Source organism: Sarcophilus harrisii, chromosome 5 (assembly GCF_902635505.1).
Source record: "Sarcophilus harrisii chromosome 5, mSarHar1.11, whole genome shotgun sequence".
In the NCBI taxonomy this organism is placed as follows: Eukaryota; Metazoa; Chordata; class Mammalia; order Dasyuromorphia; family Dasyuridae; genus Sarcophilus; species Sarcophilus harrisii.
Genome location: NC_045430.1, coordinates 267,685,572 through 267,703,364, shown reverse-complemented (window position 1 = coordinate 267,703,364; position 17,793 = coordinate 267,685,572). Strand labels below are relative to the sequence as shown.

At 44.6% G+C, this 17,793-nt stretch overlaps 1 protein-coding gene across 4 annotated transcripts in view; it reads left to right on the top strand.

Annotated features, from left to right (window-relative positions):
- OSBPL10 (oxysterol binding protein like 10) overlaps positions 1-17,793 on the top strand; it is a 200,356-nt gene that overhangs the window by 51,568 nt on the left and 130,995 nt on the right. For all 4 annotated transcript variants that reach the window (XM_031940428.1, XM_031940429.1, XM_031940425.1 and 1 more), the window contains exons 2-3: positions 10,938-11,113; positions 13,575-13,654. In XM_031940428.1, coding sequence (XP_031796288.1) covers positions 10,938-11,113; positions 13,575-13,654 — 256 coding nt within the window. The remainder of the gene's footprint in view (positions 1-10,937; positions 11,114-13,574; positions 13,655-17,793) is intronic.

Genomic DNA, 17,793 nt, shown 5'->3' with positions numbered 1-17,793 from the left:
CTCGGATGGTAGGAAATTAAGTTAAACAGCGAGTGAGAACCTCGTGAACCTAATTTACTGGCTGTGCCATCACTTAGCAGCTTCTGGACACATTTGGAAATGCAATTTGTGCGTCTTTAAGCCCTTTCATTATACCTAAATAGAGCCACGGATTATGGAGTCATACAATGTAACCTCTCCATTTATGGATGGGGATACTGGCATTCGGAGAGCCTGGATCTGCCTTCTTCCAGGAGCTGAGTCGGGGGGGAGGGGGAGAGAAAAGCCCAGCCAAACACTCAAGGGAAGCCGGCGAAAGCAAAGCCCCCACAAAGTGACCCCATGGCTCATACTCTGTCCTAGGAGTAGGAGAGGCGCAGGGACCCCCTCCGCTCTGGAGCCAGCGTTGGCCATTTGGATTCTCCCAAGGATGGTGACCTCTCTGTGTTGTTTTTCTTGATACTTAAAGAGTATTTTTCAATCTTCCCTCCTCCCTCTTCCTGATGCATCAAAGTCTCCTCTGATTTCTCTAGAGTTCCACAGATTCATGATTAAAAACGCCTTTCAGGCCATGTTGAGGGAATTATTTCTTCTGCTTTCCTTCCTGTGCTCTGCAATTCCTGAAATCAAACCTAATCACACGGGTGTTCCAGTGCAGACTTAGGGCATCCAATTTAAATGAGGCTTTCTTCCCTCCAGATGGCGTGAAATATTGGGCTTCGCTTACTGGAGCTGCTTCCTCAGTTGATTTGAAAAAGAAATTGAGTCCAGAGGCACATGGTTTACTTAAACCTGCTTCGGTGGGTGGGCCCCCCGGCCTCTGCAGCCGCCCGGGTGTTTCTTCAGGTCCCACGGGATTGGAGCCGAGGCTTCATTGCCTAATGTGCCGCCTCTTTCTCTGCTCCATTACTTCTAAAAATTGATAATTAATCTCTTTTCGGAAACTCCTTTTAAAACAACAAAGCGGAGAAGCTTGCAGACTGGCCTGTCTTTGCTGAATAAGTGGACGTTCACTGATGCAGACGAGGCTAAAGCGAAGGAGGACTCTCCGTGGGACCCTCCGACCACTGCCCAGGCCTTCGCCAACAAACAAAACTTGGGAGAGAGGTTTTGTTTTTCACATTGCAGGTTATTCCCGGAGATTTACCCTCTATTCTCAATGGAACCCTCCCCTTTTAAAAAAAATATGATTTTAGAAAAATAATGATATAGTAATAGTCTCTGTCCAGGTAGGTACCATTCTTCCTCTGGAGACTAGCACTTCTCTGCTCAGAGAGAGAGACGGAGACAGAGAGAAACACAGAGGAGAAGGGGAGGGAGGAGATGGGGGAAAGGAAGGGGAGGAGAAGGGAAGTCAGAGGGAGAGAGGGAGAGAGAAAGAGAGAAAGAGAGAGAGGGAGGGAGATGGGGGAGAGAAAAACAGAAAGAGAGAATCTCAGCTCAGCGTGAACTGCCTATCCCAGAGCCTGCATATTCTAGGCAAGAGAAAACGCAGTCTCAGGGGAGCTACATGACTTCCAGCTCTGTTCAAGTCTTGGTTTCTGGGACCCCAGTTGGCTTCCACAGTTGAGCCTCCATTCTCTTTGGGTGATCTTCTCGTCTCCCTTCCTGGGGTCACTAGATGTGACTTCTCCTTCTTGTAGTGACAATTCATTTAAGCTTCTTCTTATGGCAATGACTTCTTAACCTGGGGGCTATGAGCTAGTTTTTCCTTTAAATTTTAATAACTATTTAACAGTTGGTTTCCTTTGAAATCCTATGTATTTATTTTATGAATTTAAAAACATCTGAGAAAGCTTTTATTCTGAAAAGGGATGGGGAGACCTCACCAAACTGCTGGAGGAAGGAGGGAGGGATCCAGGACACAGGAACAGTCTCAATGGTCTCTCGGGGTCTGTGATTCTTTTGGAGTAATTTTTGACTCTGGCTGTCCCACCTAGTGGATCACTCGGGAGAGGCGGCTTCTGTGGTTTCTGTGGCAGCTGTACAAATTTAAATGACCAGTATTTATCATTGATTCTCCTCCAGGCCAATTAATCCCTCTTTTCCATTGGGTCATGGGATATTTTGAGATCACCCAGACCTGATGATGCAGGTGAGGAAACTGAAGCGCTTAAAAGGGGAGAAAAGGCTTAGTCCTGGTCACCTTGGAAGTAAAGAGGAGGGTTGACTCCTCAAGTCCAAGACTTTGTGGGGCCTTCCCAAATGTCTTTTATTTATTTATTTTTTTTGTGATCCAGTGGACAGAAGGATGGATTTGTTGTTTAAGGGCTTTGTACTTACTAGATGTGTGTGTGCCGAAATGGCTCTACCTTCAGTTTTCTGGGTTTCACTCCCCTCTTCTATAATAATAGCTTGTGTTTTTTCTTGCAGTTGAGTCATTCAGTTGTGTCAGACTTCGTGGACTATTGCACGTCAGGACCTTCTGTTGTCTATTATCTCCCAAAGTCTGCCCAAGCTCATGTTCGTTGTTTCCATGGTACTATCTACCCATCTCATCATCTGCTGGCCCCTTTTGCTTTTGCCTTCAGTTTTTCCCAACATCAGGCTCTTTTCCTGGAACCCATCTTCTTATTATGTGGCCAAAGTGCTTACATTGCAGCTTCAGCATTTGACCTTCTAGTGCATAGATTGAATTAATTTCTTTTCTAAAAATTAAATTAAATTTTTTATCATTATATTTATACTTTTATTCTTAGGGTTAACTATTTTATTTATTTGGTTTTTTTAAATAAAGCTTTTTATTTTTCAATTTTTCAACCTTGACCCTTGCATAGCCTTGCCTTTCAGATTTTCTCCTCCTTCCCCCACCCCCTCCCATAAATGGCAAGCAATCAAATATATGTTATACATCTTAAAATATATATATTAAATCCAATATGTATAAACATATTTATACAATTCTCTTGCTGCACAAGAGAAATCAGATTAAAAAAAGAAATTAAATGAGTAAGAAAACAAAATGCAAGCGAACAACATTAAAAAGAATGAGAATACTATGTTGTGGTCCACACTCGGGTCCCACGGTCCTCTCTCTGGATGTAGAAGGTGCTCTTCATCACAAGATCATTGGAACTGGCATCAGTCATCTCATTGTTGAAGAAAGCCACGTCTGTCAGAATTGATCTTTGTGTAATCTTGTTGCTGTGTCCAATGATCTCCTGGTTCTGCTCACTTCCCTTAGCATCAGTTCCTGTCAGTCTCTCCAGGCCTTTCTGAAATCGTCCTGCTGGTCGTTTCTTACAGAACAATAATATTCTATAACATTCATATACTACAACTTATTCAGCCATTCTCCAACTGATGGACATCCCCTCAGTTTCCAGTTTCTTGCCACTACAGAAAGGGCTGCCACAAACATTTTGGCACATACAGGTCCCTTTCCCTCCTTTAAGATCTCTTTGGGATACAGGCCCAGGAGAGACACTGCTGGGTCAGAGGGGATGCACAGTTTGGTAACTTTTTGAGCATAGTTCCAAATTGTTTTCCACAATGGTTGGATCCGTTCACAACTCCATCAACAATGCATTAGTGTCCCAGTTTTCCCACATCCCCTTTATATTTATCATCATCTTTTCCTTCATCTTAGCCAATCTGTCAGGTGTGTGATGGTATCTCAGAGTTGTCTTTGCATTTCTCTGCTCAGTAGTGATTTAGAGCATCTTCTCATATGAAGAGAAATGGTTTTAATTTCTTCATCTGAAAATTCTGTTCATATCCTTTTCATGAATTAATTTCTTTCATGTATTGGCTGATTTGACCCACTTACTGTCCAAGCGTCTGTGAGAAGTCTTCTCCAGCCCCACGGAGCAAAAGCTCCCATTCTGCTCTGATTTTCTTGATCAGAATCCTCTATAAAAATTCCTGGGTAAGGCCTGAACCAGAAGAAGATAAAATTGGGAAATATTTTGCCAAATAAGTAAAAACAAAATTTAAAATTCTTATTTAGATTTTCATCTTTCTCTCTCTCTCCTTTTCGTTCTTTTTTGTCCAGGATTTTTTCCTCCTCCTTTGTCATCTCTAAATGGTGAGAGGGGAGTCCTGTTGGAAGGTGTGCATCTCGGAACATTTTGTGGGAAGGGAGCCGTTAGGAGGCTGATGCATCTTCTGGAGTCAGTTTGTTGGTGCCAGATGAGTGCGTTAGGGTTCACAAAATGTGGGAAAAATCCCAGGTGGGATGAGGGCCTGTCTGCTCCTCCCAGCTGTCCTGCTAGCAACGGGTCAGGGCCAGTGGGAGCTGGAGACCCAGGAAAGGCAGCCCCATGTTAATGACCTGGCTGTGAAGCTCATGGAGACGGGAGAAACATAGGAACAGGATTTGGGAGCTGGAAGGAACCTTTGTGATGGGCATAGAGATGGAAAGTGTCAAAGGTGGGATTTGATTCCAGGTTGTGGGACTGGTTCATATTAAGGGGCTGGGGGAGGGAGGGGAATCTACATATTGACATGAACCAAGGGCCTTGAAGGCAGGGACTGGTTCTGTATTCAAATCCCACGAGGTATCTAGTACCTTGAATTGATTAAAATGGGACTCATGATGATGGAAGTTGTCTCCATGAATCATCTCCAGACGATTAGCCTTGCCATAATGTGCTTAATAAATGCTTGTCAGAGTAGTGTGAGAACCAGCCTGGGCAGGTTGGGACAGACAGGGTGCAGAAGTCAGTGGGCAGGAGGACCACATGTGGAAGGGTTTCAGTCTGCATGGGGGCAATTCGCTTCTGTTAGAGTCAGGAATCTAACAAAATAGCAAAGTAAAATGCGAGGAGGATTGAGGAGGGGGAGAGAGGACTTCTAGCTTGGGAGAACAGGGAAGGCTTCTTGGAGGAGGAGGCCCCTAAACTGGGCCTTGAAGGCGAGGAAGTGGTCGCAGTTTTGATTCTCCTGATAGTTGGCTGAGAGGCAGAGGGCGTCGCACAGTCAGCTCTGTCTGTGTTTTAGGAAAGCCATGTGGGTGGAGGATGGGTTGAACTGACTCTGAGTAGGGAGACAAATTGGGAGATCACTGCTCAGGCAAGAGGTATCATGGGCCCCTGTGAGTGGAGAGAAGGGCACAGAGATGCTAGAGACACTGGAGATGGGTCACTTGGTCAAGGACTGTCAGTCCCATTTTGTTATTGTTCAGCCATATCTGACTCAGTGACTCCATTTGTTGGTTTCTTGGCAAAACACTAGAGTGGATTTGTTGCCATTTCCTTCTGCTCATTTTATAATTGAGGAAACTGAGGCAAACGGGTTTAAGTGACTTGCCCAGGATCACACAGCTAGTAAAGGTTCGAGGCTGGGTTTGAACTCATGAAGATAAGTCTTGATGCCCCCAGGTCCAGCTCTCTGCACTGTGGCACCTCTAGCTGCCCTTCAAGGATGTGACCACATGCTCTGTCTAATGTCCCATTGACTGGTCTTGCCTCTGGATGCAAATCCCCTGCATCTTCCAGTGGGCAGGAGATCCACTATCAGGAGGTGTCTTGAATGATCCCTACTAGTATATTAACCTTTCATTTTCAATTCTGTTCCTTTTGGGGAAAAAATCCGTTTTATTTCAGGGAGAAAGGGGATGAAGCAGGCCCTGCCTTGGTCAGTGTCTCTTGGTCAAGTCCAGTCACCAAGCATTTATTAAGCTCCCACAGGTGCTGCACTAACGGACTGTACCTGCCCTCCAGGAGCTCCCAGACTAACTGGGAAGACGGGATGATCCATCTATGAACGGGAGAAACGGGACAAATTGTAGGTCATTCGGAGGGACCCACCTATGACCAGGCTGAGAGGAGAAGGTCCTTGTCACATAGAAACGGCCTCGGAGGCAGGATTGGGAGCTTAGCAAATCCAGGTCCCACGTGTCGCCCTCTGCACTTAGTTGTGCCCCAGTGCCCAAGTTTAGGCATTGGGCAATCGGATCACTGAATCTGCAAGCGTTTGTTAAAAGCCTGGCTCCCGTGCTAGACTCTGGGGTTACAGTTCCCATAGTGAAACAATCCCTGAATAAGAAGGTGACAGTCTAACAGGACAGTTCCTATACAAGTGAGGTCCCAAAAGTCTTAGTGCTGGTGCTGTAAGCTTTCCACAAAGGTTATTGCACTTGGTCTTTTGGGACATCTGTAGGTATGTAATGAATTTGGTTTTTAAAATTTGTTTTTAAGGTGCAGTAGGAAAAGCCCAAACGTAAACACTTTAGTGTTTAATTATAGAATCTCCATGATGTCAAGGATAGAAACCGGGCAGATAAGCAAAGGCACAGGTCACTTTCTTGAGGGTCGGAGACTCTTTTTGGTAGGTGGAGAGGAAACGTGACCTTTGTATGTCCCAGTGCTCCGAACATGGCAGATATTTAATAAGTGCTTGTGGATTGATTCCTGTCCCTTCCTGGCCCCAAAACCTGAACACCGTGAACTGTGAAGACCTTCCTTTTATGATAGTGAGAAGGCCTAAGGTTAGATTTAATAAGCCAGTTTATAATGGGAAATCATTATGTATGCCCATATTCTGGATACTTAAATTGAGTTTGGCTCTTCCCTGATTCTTACTGAAAAATATCAGGGTTAAATTAATCCCTTTGTGCCATCTGTTGAATAATGGATGTTTGAGTGAGCAGAGAGTGCGTATGAGGTCAGTGTCTGCTTTTGGGGGCAGAGGTAGGGGCCTTAATTGCCCAGTCTGAGCAGGGAGGATTGGGGGCATCCAAGGAGGGGGCCAGGAGGTGGCTGGGGCTTGCAGGAACCTCCAGGGAATTTGGACCTGTGGGCTTAGAAGGGCCGGCCTGGAGCAGTCTAACGAGCCTGGAACGCTGGTGTCTCCTCCCGGTTCCCTGACCGGCCGGCCCAGGCTGTAGTTGGTGATTCGACGACCTTGACTCGCTTCTTTGTTATTAGGAGCATATTTCAGGGGTCCTCATTGGGTACTCCCCTGGCCCCGGTTGTTTTTCTTTCCCCTACAGAGAATGGGTGATTCCCCTCAGTCAGTTGTGGGCTCCGTTTTGAGGTCGCCGCCAGAATGGCTGCTTCTTTGCAGAAAGCATTTCCCCCGGCTGTCACTCTCTGACGTGAAGTACAGGTCAGGGTGGAAATGGCCACTTAGGGGATCCGGCAACAGCCGGCACTTAATCAATAGGACTGGCTGCAGGGCCAGAGGGATGCACTGACCACCTTTCAGCTTTATTTCCAAGAAGAATTGGACTGCTTGTCCCCGCTTGAGAGCAAACTGGAGGGCGTTTGAGACTCGTGTGGTCTGGATCCCATTGGCAGAATTCAGAGGCCTGGGGACATTTTCTCCAAATAACGTTTTTAAGTGTATTAAAATAAAATACACAAAGGGAACTAGTGATACTAATAGTCTTAGACAGGAAGGCTGCAATCAGGTGGTGTTGGAACAGTAAGGGGTGCAAGCCATATTTTGAGATAGCTGTAACAACCATGACAGGATAGAAAACCATGAGCGTTTCTGTGGGTGACGAGGTCAGAGCTGTTACAATAACACATTGGGTTGGGGTTTGTTGCCAATGTTTATTATCTAATGAAATGTCAGATTTCAGTTGGTGGTTAGCAAAATTAAGCCATCTTATCTTTTTTTTTCCTACCCCCTGACGTCTACCACAGACCTCTGGATTAAGAACCCCAGTGGGTTCTTTGTAGGCTTTGCAGCGGGGGAATGGAGGGTGGGCTTGGAGGCAGGAAGCTTTTGAGTTCAAAATCTGCCTTGGGGACTTGGAATAGTTTCCTTGGGTCTAGCTAAGTCAGAAACACCTGTGTTGCTGGCAAGTTCTCTAATCAGAGCTTTTGTGGTTCTTTTAGAATTCCTTTATATATAGATACTATATATGTGTGTATATGTATAAATCTGTATATAAATATATACACATTTACATGCATATATATGTGTGTAATTATACACACACACACACACACACACACACACACACACATTCTCAGAGGGTGTATATGGGTGTTTAAAGAGCATCAGTCCCTGCGAAGTGAGGACTTGCCAAGCCCCCTCCAGGGCTGCTTGTTCACCTTTGCTGTCCACTTGGCACTTGGCTCTTGCCCGCGGCACTAAGAAGCTGCAGCAGCGGCCGCCTCCTGGTGGACCCGGGTTGGGGGCAGCTGATGGGCAGAAAGACCATTGGTGAGTGGGGGTGTCTATTCCAAGCATGTGAAGCCTTCCCCGGACAGCACGAACAGTCTGACTGGTCGGGAGGTCGGCCGAAGCAGGATCGCGGGGCTCTTAGAGCTGATCAGGCGTCCAAGACAGCGAGTTGTGCGCCGCATCCGGGCCGTCACGGTCACTCTGGCTTTCAGGGACTGAGGAGGGAATGAGAGCAACTCCCTGAAATTGTGGACAAGCTAACACAGCCCCCCATGATCTCAGTGCTTCTCTTTGACTGTTGGTCTCTGTGTGTTTTGTCCCATTTTTATCCAGGACATGGGACAGATGCTTGGATCACCGATTTATGACAATGTCAAAAGAACTTGTTGGTTCCATCAAAGCGTTGCCACGTTTCCTAGCTTAGTCTTTTGGGATATTCTGCTCTTGGGAGTGTCTTGTCGCTCAGCTCTAGTAACTTTTGGCCGGAGTTCACTTACTTAAAGGCCGTTTGCATTTCCTCCTTTAATAGCCAGCCTAAGGGCTGAGTTCACGGTGGCAGTCCCCTCACTTTCCGATATAGGTTAAATATGTGCAGTTTTTTATTTTTTTTAAATAATAGCTTTTATTTTCAAAATACCTGCAAAGATAGTTTTCAAGATTCACCCTTGCAAAAACTTGTGTTCCAGATTTTTATCTCTCCCTTCCCCCACTCCCTTCCCTAAACAGCAAGTAGTCTAATATATGTTAAACATATTCAATTCTTCTATATGTATTTTCATACTTATGCTGCATAAAAATCAGATCAAAAAGGGGAAAAATGAGGAAAAAAAGCAAGCAAAGAACAACAAAAAGAGTGAAAATACTATGTTGTGGCCCACACTCAGTTCCCACAGTCTCTCTGGTTGGAGATGGCTCTCTCTATCATAAGATGATTGGAACTGGTTTGAATCATTTCATTATTGAAGAGAGCCATGTCCATCAGAATTGATCATTGTATAATCTTCTTGTTGCCATGTATAATCATCTCCTGGTTCTGCTCACTTTACTCAGCATCAGTTCCTTCAAGTCTCTCCGCTCTCTCTGAAATCAACCTCCTGATCATTTCTTATAGAACAATAATATTCCGTAACATTCATGTACCACAACTTATTCAGCCATTCCCCAGTTGATGGGCATCCATTCAGTCTTCAGTTCCTTGCCACTACAAAAAGGGCTGCTACAAATATTTTTGCACATGTGGGTCCTTTCCCCTTTTTTATGATCTCTTTAGGATATAAGCCCAGTCAAAGGGTATGCAGAGTTTGATAGCCCTTTGGGCATAGTTCCAAACTGCTCTTCAGAATGGTTGGATCAATCCACAACTCCACCAACAATGTATTAGCGTCCCAGTTTTCCTGCATCCCCTCCAACATTCATCTTTCTTTTGCTGTCATCTTAGCCAATCTGAGAGGTGTCAACACCCATTTTTAATAAGATTTTCAGTTTCAATTTCCCCCCTTTCTTCAGCTTCTCCCCCTTCCCCAGGATGGCAAGCAATCTGATATTGGTTATACACATGCAATCATATAAAACATACTTCTACATTAGTCATGTTGTGAAATAAGAAAAACAAAAGGGAAAAGCTGTAGCAGACAAACAATAAAGATGAAAATTGTGTGCTTCAGTTTGCATTCAGACTCCATGCTGGGTCAAAGGGTATACACAGTTTGATTGCCTTTTGGGTACAGCTGAAAATTGCTCTCCAGAATGGTTGGATCAGTTCACAACTCTGCCAATGGTGCTTTAGTATTCCAAATTCCCTTCTATTTTCTCCAATATTCATCATTTCCCTTTTCTGTTATAACCATTCTGATATCATCCCCTCACTTTCGCAGATGAGACCAAGTCCCAGCACGCTGATGGGACTGCCCGAGGTCACCCAGTTGCTAAATGGCAAAGGTGGGATCTGAACTTGGTTCTGCTGATTTTGCATCCCAGATTCTTGTGGGTTTTCTGTTTGTTTTGCCAATGGAGTCTTTGTTACTTCAGTGACGGTGGAGGAAGTTTGCTAGAAAGGACGCTGTGCTGTGGTTAATGTAGCTTGTTAACCACATATCTAACAAAGGCTAGTCAATGATAACTTGCCTTTTTCCCCCTTTGTTCTGCTCGTGCCATTTGGTAGCATTTGACATTCTCCTGGAGGGAAAGTTGGAAAGAAACCTGAGGTATTTTATTTTTCTGTATAATTATGTGAATGAGACCCTTTCTTCCTCTCTCCCTCTAGGCTGCATGAGTCTCGAGCACCCCAACAGGGCACAGTGGGGAGCTGATTGACTCTGGGGATCGAGGGTAGCTGGGGATAGAGGCAGCCTAGTCATTACAGCCTGAAATAGAGGGCTGTGCTTCTGGATGGAGGGAGCGAGGGTTTGCCCAGGTCCTATCGGCAATGTCCTGGCAAATCCCAGGTGCTTCTGTGAAGGCCTCCTGGAAGGCGGGCGTTGTAGGGTGTCAGAATGAATCCATTACCTGGTTTTTACTACCCTGGGTTGGGGCTAACAAGCACTTATTGTGTGCTTTCTCCAGGTTTAACACATCTTTGTTGCTTTCATGTTTGGGCACTGAGAGAAAATAATAACAGGGATGTCAGAAAGGCTCCAGACCCCCTACCCTCGGGGACTTGTGCTTACAGACTATTTTCCATTTGTAGAATGAAATTTGCGCTCACCGTGTCTTTTGTGAAACCCCTGGGAGAGCCCTGATTTCTCACTTTTTGTGAAAACTTGATTGCGAGTTAATCGTTAATTTGCTTTTCTGTGTTGCTGGGGCTGTTGGGGGGTGGCTTAGAAATACTCCCTTTTCTTGGGAGAAAACAATAACGCCCTTGTGGTCTCTCCCAACAGGTACTTCATGCTGGATTTTGAGTCTGGGGTTCTGCAGTATTTTGTGAATGAACAAAGTAAGAGCCAGAAGCCTCGAGGAACGCTGTCTTTAGCCGGAGCCATAGTGTCCCTGAGTGACGAAGCCCCCCACATGTTGGTAGTGTACTCTGCGAATGGAGAGGTGTATAAATTGAGAGGTACGCTCACTGTCTCACTCGCACTTTCAGTGCTGACCTGGAGGAGCCATTGTGGTGCCCTTGCCCTCCTCCCCGTACCTACCTTGGGTGGGTCCTCTGTTTGAGTCTTGTGTTACCCACCTATCGGGGTGAAGAAACGAGAAGGATGGGGAGAGGTGCTTTGGATCCCCCCAAAGTGGGAGGTCCCTTCTCCTACTCTGATAACAACATTGTGAAAACGGGGAAAGACTTGGGAAAGCTGATCCAAGGCAGTGACTGAGGAGGAAGCATGTCCCACCGCTAAGCTAGCCTGGACACAGCAGAGGCGGGTGCTTGTGGACATTGGCAATGTGGGCATTTGTTTTATTTGACCACGTATATTTGCTGCAGAGGTTTTGTTTTTCTTTCCAATGGGGGCAGAGAGGCACGAGGGAGGAAAAGTAAATATCTTATAAATGGGGAGGAAATAGATGAAAAAGAGAAGGGCTTTCCTTCTTAAAAAGTGATTCCAAAGCTACCTTTTTCTACAATTTTATTTGTGGCCAGCTGTGATTCTTCTGGGTTCTTTCATTTTTGAAGAATACTCATTTCTCTTTAGATCTGGGCTTCGCAGCCTAGAGTTAATGGAACCTCCAGGGTCCTAGAGATAGATTTCTGTGGATTTGTGAATTTTGACGGAAGGAGGGGAGGAATAGTATATTTGTCTATCTATCTATCTGTCTGTCTATCTATCTATTTTTTTAAACCATCTTCTAACTTCTAACTAAAATTTAGCATTTCATTTTAATTAGGAACCTGAAAAACTCATTATCCTAGAAAGGAAGGAAGGGAAAGAGGGAATATTATTATTAGTATTGAATGCCCACTCCTGGGCCGGAACCCTCTTTAGGAACCCCTAATTTGATTCTTACAACCTTGTAAGGTAGATGCTGTTAGTGCCCCCCGTTTCCAGTTGAAGAAACTGAGGCAAAGAGTGACTTGTCCAGGATCACATGGCTAGTGTCCTCCCGGGAGGTGGGAGTAGGATTGGCCCCTCCTGTGCACACACATCCCATTGGCAGGGCGGGGTGGCCATTTCGCCACTGCCCTCATCGGTGTGTTTAGCTGCTGTTGTTTGGGGCATTTGCAGAACAGGGACCTCAGAGGCTGTGGAGTCCATCCTGTTTCCTCCTCTGGGAACTTACAGCCTGTTCTCTGGACTGAGTTGCTTCTGCTTTCCCTGGGTATGGTGGCTGGTCTTGGGTGTGAAAGGTATCTGGAATTATCCCAGGGCCAAGTCACGGATGCTCAACAGATGGTTCTTAGGGCATAGTTTCCAGATGATCTTCTGAGAATTTCCGATCATTTGGTAATCCTGCCACCTCTGAGCACAAAATGGGCAAGATGATATAAGAATTCCCGGACATCTTCTAGATATTAATAATGTCAATGGTAATAGTTCTTGTTCCTAGGATGTTCTAAATTCTCCAAGACACATACTATATATTGACTCCTTTGAATATTCGTTAATGTGAAGGATCTGGACTTCTTGGGGTCAAATCCTATCTTTCCTGTTTATTAGCTGTATAATTTGGGGCAAGTCACTTTTTTTACTGAGAAGATGAGAAGATTGAATATAATAAGGTCTTTCATCAATAGGGGGAACGTCCTCTAGACTCCCTAATATCTTGAACTAAATCTCTGTTCCCATGACCTCAAATGTTCCTTCTGGTTATGTTCCTATGACCCCTAATTCTGGCTCTAAATCTTAGGTCTTGTTTAATTATAATATTAATAATATTTATACACATCGTTTTGGATAACAACAGTTCAGATGGATTTCACTTGGCCTTTGCTATTAACCGTTGACCTGAAGGTAATATCTCCTGACGTGATCTACAGTGTACCCGCTTTAGGTACAGGATGTTTCCGAGTCCACATATTTATGGGCTGCAGGAGAGCCTGCCAGTGGGCAAAAATCCCCACGAGAAACCTGTCATCAGTTTGAACTTCTAATGGCCTTTTGGAGTCATTTTGGAGTCTCTGAGGTTTTCTTCTTTACCTTATCCCTTCTCATCTTAATAAACACCCCAAAGAATACATATTAAAATGGTAATTCAACCATAAGCTTATTTTGAAATGTTAATAATCTCACTGTACAGTTTGTGTTAGATAACAAAAGGCCCTACAAAGCAGGGCTTTAAAACCTCTATTAGCCACATGTGGCAAAGAAACATTTTAAAATAAGTGCTTTTTTTTTTTTTTTTTTTTGGTCTCCCTTGCATTTTTAAAGGAGCAAAAATGACTCTTGGAAGGTGAGAAAAAAAAGGTCATTTTTTTCTCTCTTCTATGTGAGATATTTCAGGAAGCATTTTTTGTATTTCATTTGGGAATTGAATAGCTTGATGGGTTGGGGTATTGATACCAGGTTGTTTTGTTGATGTTTTTGATGGCGAGCCTCTGGGCTCCTTGCCAACCGTGTCTGTCCCTGTCCCTCTTTCAGCCGCTGATGCTAAAGAAAAGCAGTGTTGGGTGACTCAGCTCCAGAATTGTGCCAAGTACCACATGGAAGCTCATCCCAAGGTAGGTGTCTGTGGCAAGGTAAAGGGAGTTATTCACAGGGTTAAAAAGAGAGCAGAGGGCCTGCCTGCATAAGCTGAGAGTGGGGTTATCCCTTCCCAACCTGCAGTCCCTCCAGACGACTTTGTGTATGGAGGCACCACATCCGCAGAGATTTAAGGAGAGAGCCTATATTTTCCATGGCGGGAGGCAGGCCCAGCCTAGGGAGCCAGAACTCCTTCAGGATGCTGGGATGCAGGCAGCCTCTGGGGACCGAACTGCCAATTTCCCAGGTTGTCAGTTTCCGGAAGTGTTAATTACCCTGGGAGGGGGACGGCCTCCCCACTGTGGTGAGCGAGTCAGGGATTTATGGGCCAGAGCAGACGTCTAGTCCTGGGGCTTTAAGTACCACCTATTCCACAGGTGTTGATTACACCCTTGCAGGTGATGTTTACATTTGAAATCTCTCTTCCTTTTTTTTAAATGCTGCTGTCTTTTTGATTTAGAGACCTGGGCTAGCCACATGACTGTGTTCCCAAGTTTGTGCTGAAAGGCAGTCTGTGCCTCACTTTGAAACAGTGTTAATGGTTGAGAAGTGGAAGTCAGTTATGGGATCTCTGTGTACCTGTTGGAAGACTCGAGGTCAGAGGATGGGTTAATGAGCTCTGGGTCAGTTCCCAGGAGGCTGCAGGTTCAAAGCTGGATCCATTAGACGCCGGGTGATGGATTTGATAACCAGGCAGGGCCGGTTTCTGTTCTTTCTTTGCTTTGAGGACAGAGTGTCCCCTGTGGAAAGGTCACTCCCCACTCCAGCTGGTTCCCTGTTTTTCCCTTTCTCTTTTCTCCTGCCAAGGGCCATGCAAAACCATTACTCAGGGCTGTTCCCTCGCCGGGGCAGTTTACTTCTGAACACAGTACTACACTTGACCTTCTTCATGGGAAGTCTGGCGATTTTTGCTTCTTGCCTCTGAGGGTTTTGGGTTTTGTTTTGGTCTGTCTGAGCAATTTTATTTATTTGGAAATTGATGGGAGAATCAGAGATCTGCTGCTGCTTGTGAAGTACTTCTTCCTCTTCCCCTTTTCCGGCCTCTCCCTCTTCTACCTCCTCCTTCCACATTCAGATTTAAAAGTTGCATTAGTAGGATTGACAGCTGGTTCGATGTAAGAGATAAGGGAAAGGTAGAAAACGAATGCTTCCTGTTTGGGTTACTGGGAAGATGGCAGCCCTGTCATTGTCACTAAGGAAGTTGGGAGGGGGACAGTGGTGGTAGTGGAGGTTTTAATGTGCAAATAGCTCACTTTTACATGTATTGAGTTAGAGATCTAAATGGAGAGTTTCTATTGGGAGCTAGAGATTGGAAATTCGAAGTCATGGGAAATATGGGGGATTGGATATGGAGTCTCAATTGGCCACATTGGCCTAGAGGTGATAATTGAAGCTGTGAAGGTGGGTAGGGGTAGAAGGAAATAGAAGGGTAGGGGGATGGAGGAGAGAGGGAGAAGGAAGTGCCGGGAGAGGAGAGACAGACATACTTGAGAACAAAACTTTAAGAACAACAACTAGGGAAGAAGCTTTGATGAAGAAGAAGGACTTGACAGGTAAAAGGAGGTCAGGAAAAGAATGCAATTGTTATGAAGAGAATTTTCAATAGCATTGAATGTTGCAAAAATGGAAGATGTTGAGATTCTTAGTGACCCTGGAGGTCATTCTCAGCATATTGAAGGAGTGGGGAGCCACATTTGCGAGACACAGTAAGTTTGAAGCATCAGGCTACAAATGGCTCTTTTTATTTATTTATTTATTTATTAATTATAGTAACTTTTTATTGACAGAATCCATGCTAGGGCAATTTTTTACAACATTATCCCTTGCACTCACTTCTGTTCCGATTTTTCCCTCCCACCCTCCACCCCCTCCCCTAGATGGCAAGCAGTCCTATACATGTTAAATAAATTACAGTATATCCTAGATACAATATATGTGTGCAGATCCAAACAGTTTTCTTGTTGCACAGGGAGAATTGGATTCAGAAGTTAAAAATAACCCGGGAAGAAAAACAAAAATGCAAACAGTTTACATTCATTTATTTCCCAGTGTTTTTTCTTTGGGTGTAGCTGCTTCTGTCCATCCTTGATCAATTGAAACTGAATTAGGTCTCTTTCTCAAAGAAATCCACTTCCATCAGATTACATGTTCAAACAGTATCATTGTTGAAGTGTATAATGATCTCTTGGTTCTGCTCATTTCACTTAGCATCAGTTCATGTAATTCTCTCCAAGCCTCTCTGTATTCATCCTGCTGGTCATTTCTTACAGAACAATAATATTCCATAACATTCATATACCACAATTTACCCAACCATTCTCCTATTGATGGGCATCCACTCAGTTTCTGGCTTCTAGCCACTACAAAGAGGGCTGCCACAAACATTTTGGCACATACTGGCCCCTTTCCCTTCTTTAGTATCTCCTTGGGGTATAAGCCCAGTAGAAACACTGCTGGATCAAAGGGTATACACAGTTTGATAACTTTTTGGGCATAACTCCAGATTGCTCTCCAGAATGATTGGATTTGTTCACAACTCCACCAACAATGTATCAGTGTCCTAGTTTTCCCACATCCCCTCCAACAATCATCATTATTTTTTCCTGTCATCTTAGCCAATCTGACAGGTGTGTAGTGGTATCTCAGAGTTGTCTTAATTTGCATTTCTCTGATTAATAATGATTTGGAACACTCTTTCATATGAGTGGTAATAATTTCAATTTCATCGTCTGAAAATTGTCTGTTCATATCCTTTGACCATACAAATGGCTCTTCTAATGATTGGAAGATTTAGGGTGATCTGAAAGCAATCAGATTCGACTTATTTTTAAAAGCCAATTAGAAATGCATCCAAGTTGCTTCTGATTGAAGTACTTGCTGACCATTCAGGGCTTTAGAACTTTGCTTTAATCAAGTAAACGAGCATTTATTAAGCACTTACTACATACCAGGCACTGCTAAGCATTTGGGAAATTAAAAAAAAAAGACATGAACATGTTGCCTATTCTGAAAGTGCCCATAGTCCAATGGAGGGAGGCAAACAATTATGTATCAGCAAGTTCTAGATAAGATAGATGGGAAGTAATCTCAGAGAGAAGGCACCAGCACAAGAAGGATAGGAAAGGGTTTTTGCAGAATGTTGTTCGTTCAGACTCAGAAGAATCCTTGGGTGAAGATGTAATCAGAGCCCTGTGTGTCTGGAGGGCTATCAGGGGAATGCTGAATAACAGAACTTCAGGGTTTGCAAAATACATTTGTTACCTCTTCTCTGGAGAGGTAGCACAAATAAAGAGGTAGGGGTTTGATACTGGACTGGGAATCAGGAAAGCCTCTTCACATTCTGCTTCAGAAACTTTCTAGTTATGCTACCCTGGCAAATCGTTTAATGTTCTTGTGCCTCCTTTTCCACAGTGAGAGATGGAGACAGACACACACACACACAGAGACAGAGAGAGCGACTGTGTGTGAGAGAGAATGTGTGTGTGTGTGTGTGTGTGTGTGTGTGTGAGAGAGAGAGAGAGAGACAGACAGAGTGAGAGAGAGAGAAAGTGAGTGTGTGTGTGTGTGTGTGTCCATCTGTCTGTGTCTGACAAGCCAACATGGAGTTGAATTGGACTTAATATTGTCTAAAGTTCCATCCAGCTCCCAGTCTGTGATCCTATACTAAAGGCCTTACCCCCATTTCCTCGGAAAACTTGAGACTTGCACACCTAAGTATTGGTGATGAAATTCTAACTCAGCTTTTTCCAGGAGGGCTCAGCCTGTGACACCTTTTTTGGGGAGGGGACATCTGTATCTCGTTTGTAACGGCCATTTGCTTGTAGTCTCCTCCATTAGGCCGGGAGCTCCTTGAGGGCTGGGACTGTCCTTTGCCTTTGTTTGTGTGCCCAGGGCTTTGCCTGGCTTCCTACACGTATTAAGCCTTCCCAGCTTAATAGCTGGGTGTTAGCAGAAGGGATGGCAGCGTACAGCTGGGAAGTTATCAGGCACCTGAAGGAATTGTTGTAGAGAAGGGAATGTGACGGACCATGGGTTGGGACTCTTGGATTACAGACAGTGCCATCCTTAGATGAGAAGTAATATTGCTAAAGGGCTCATTGTCATTGTCCCTAAGTCA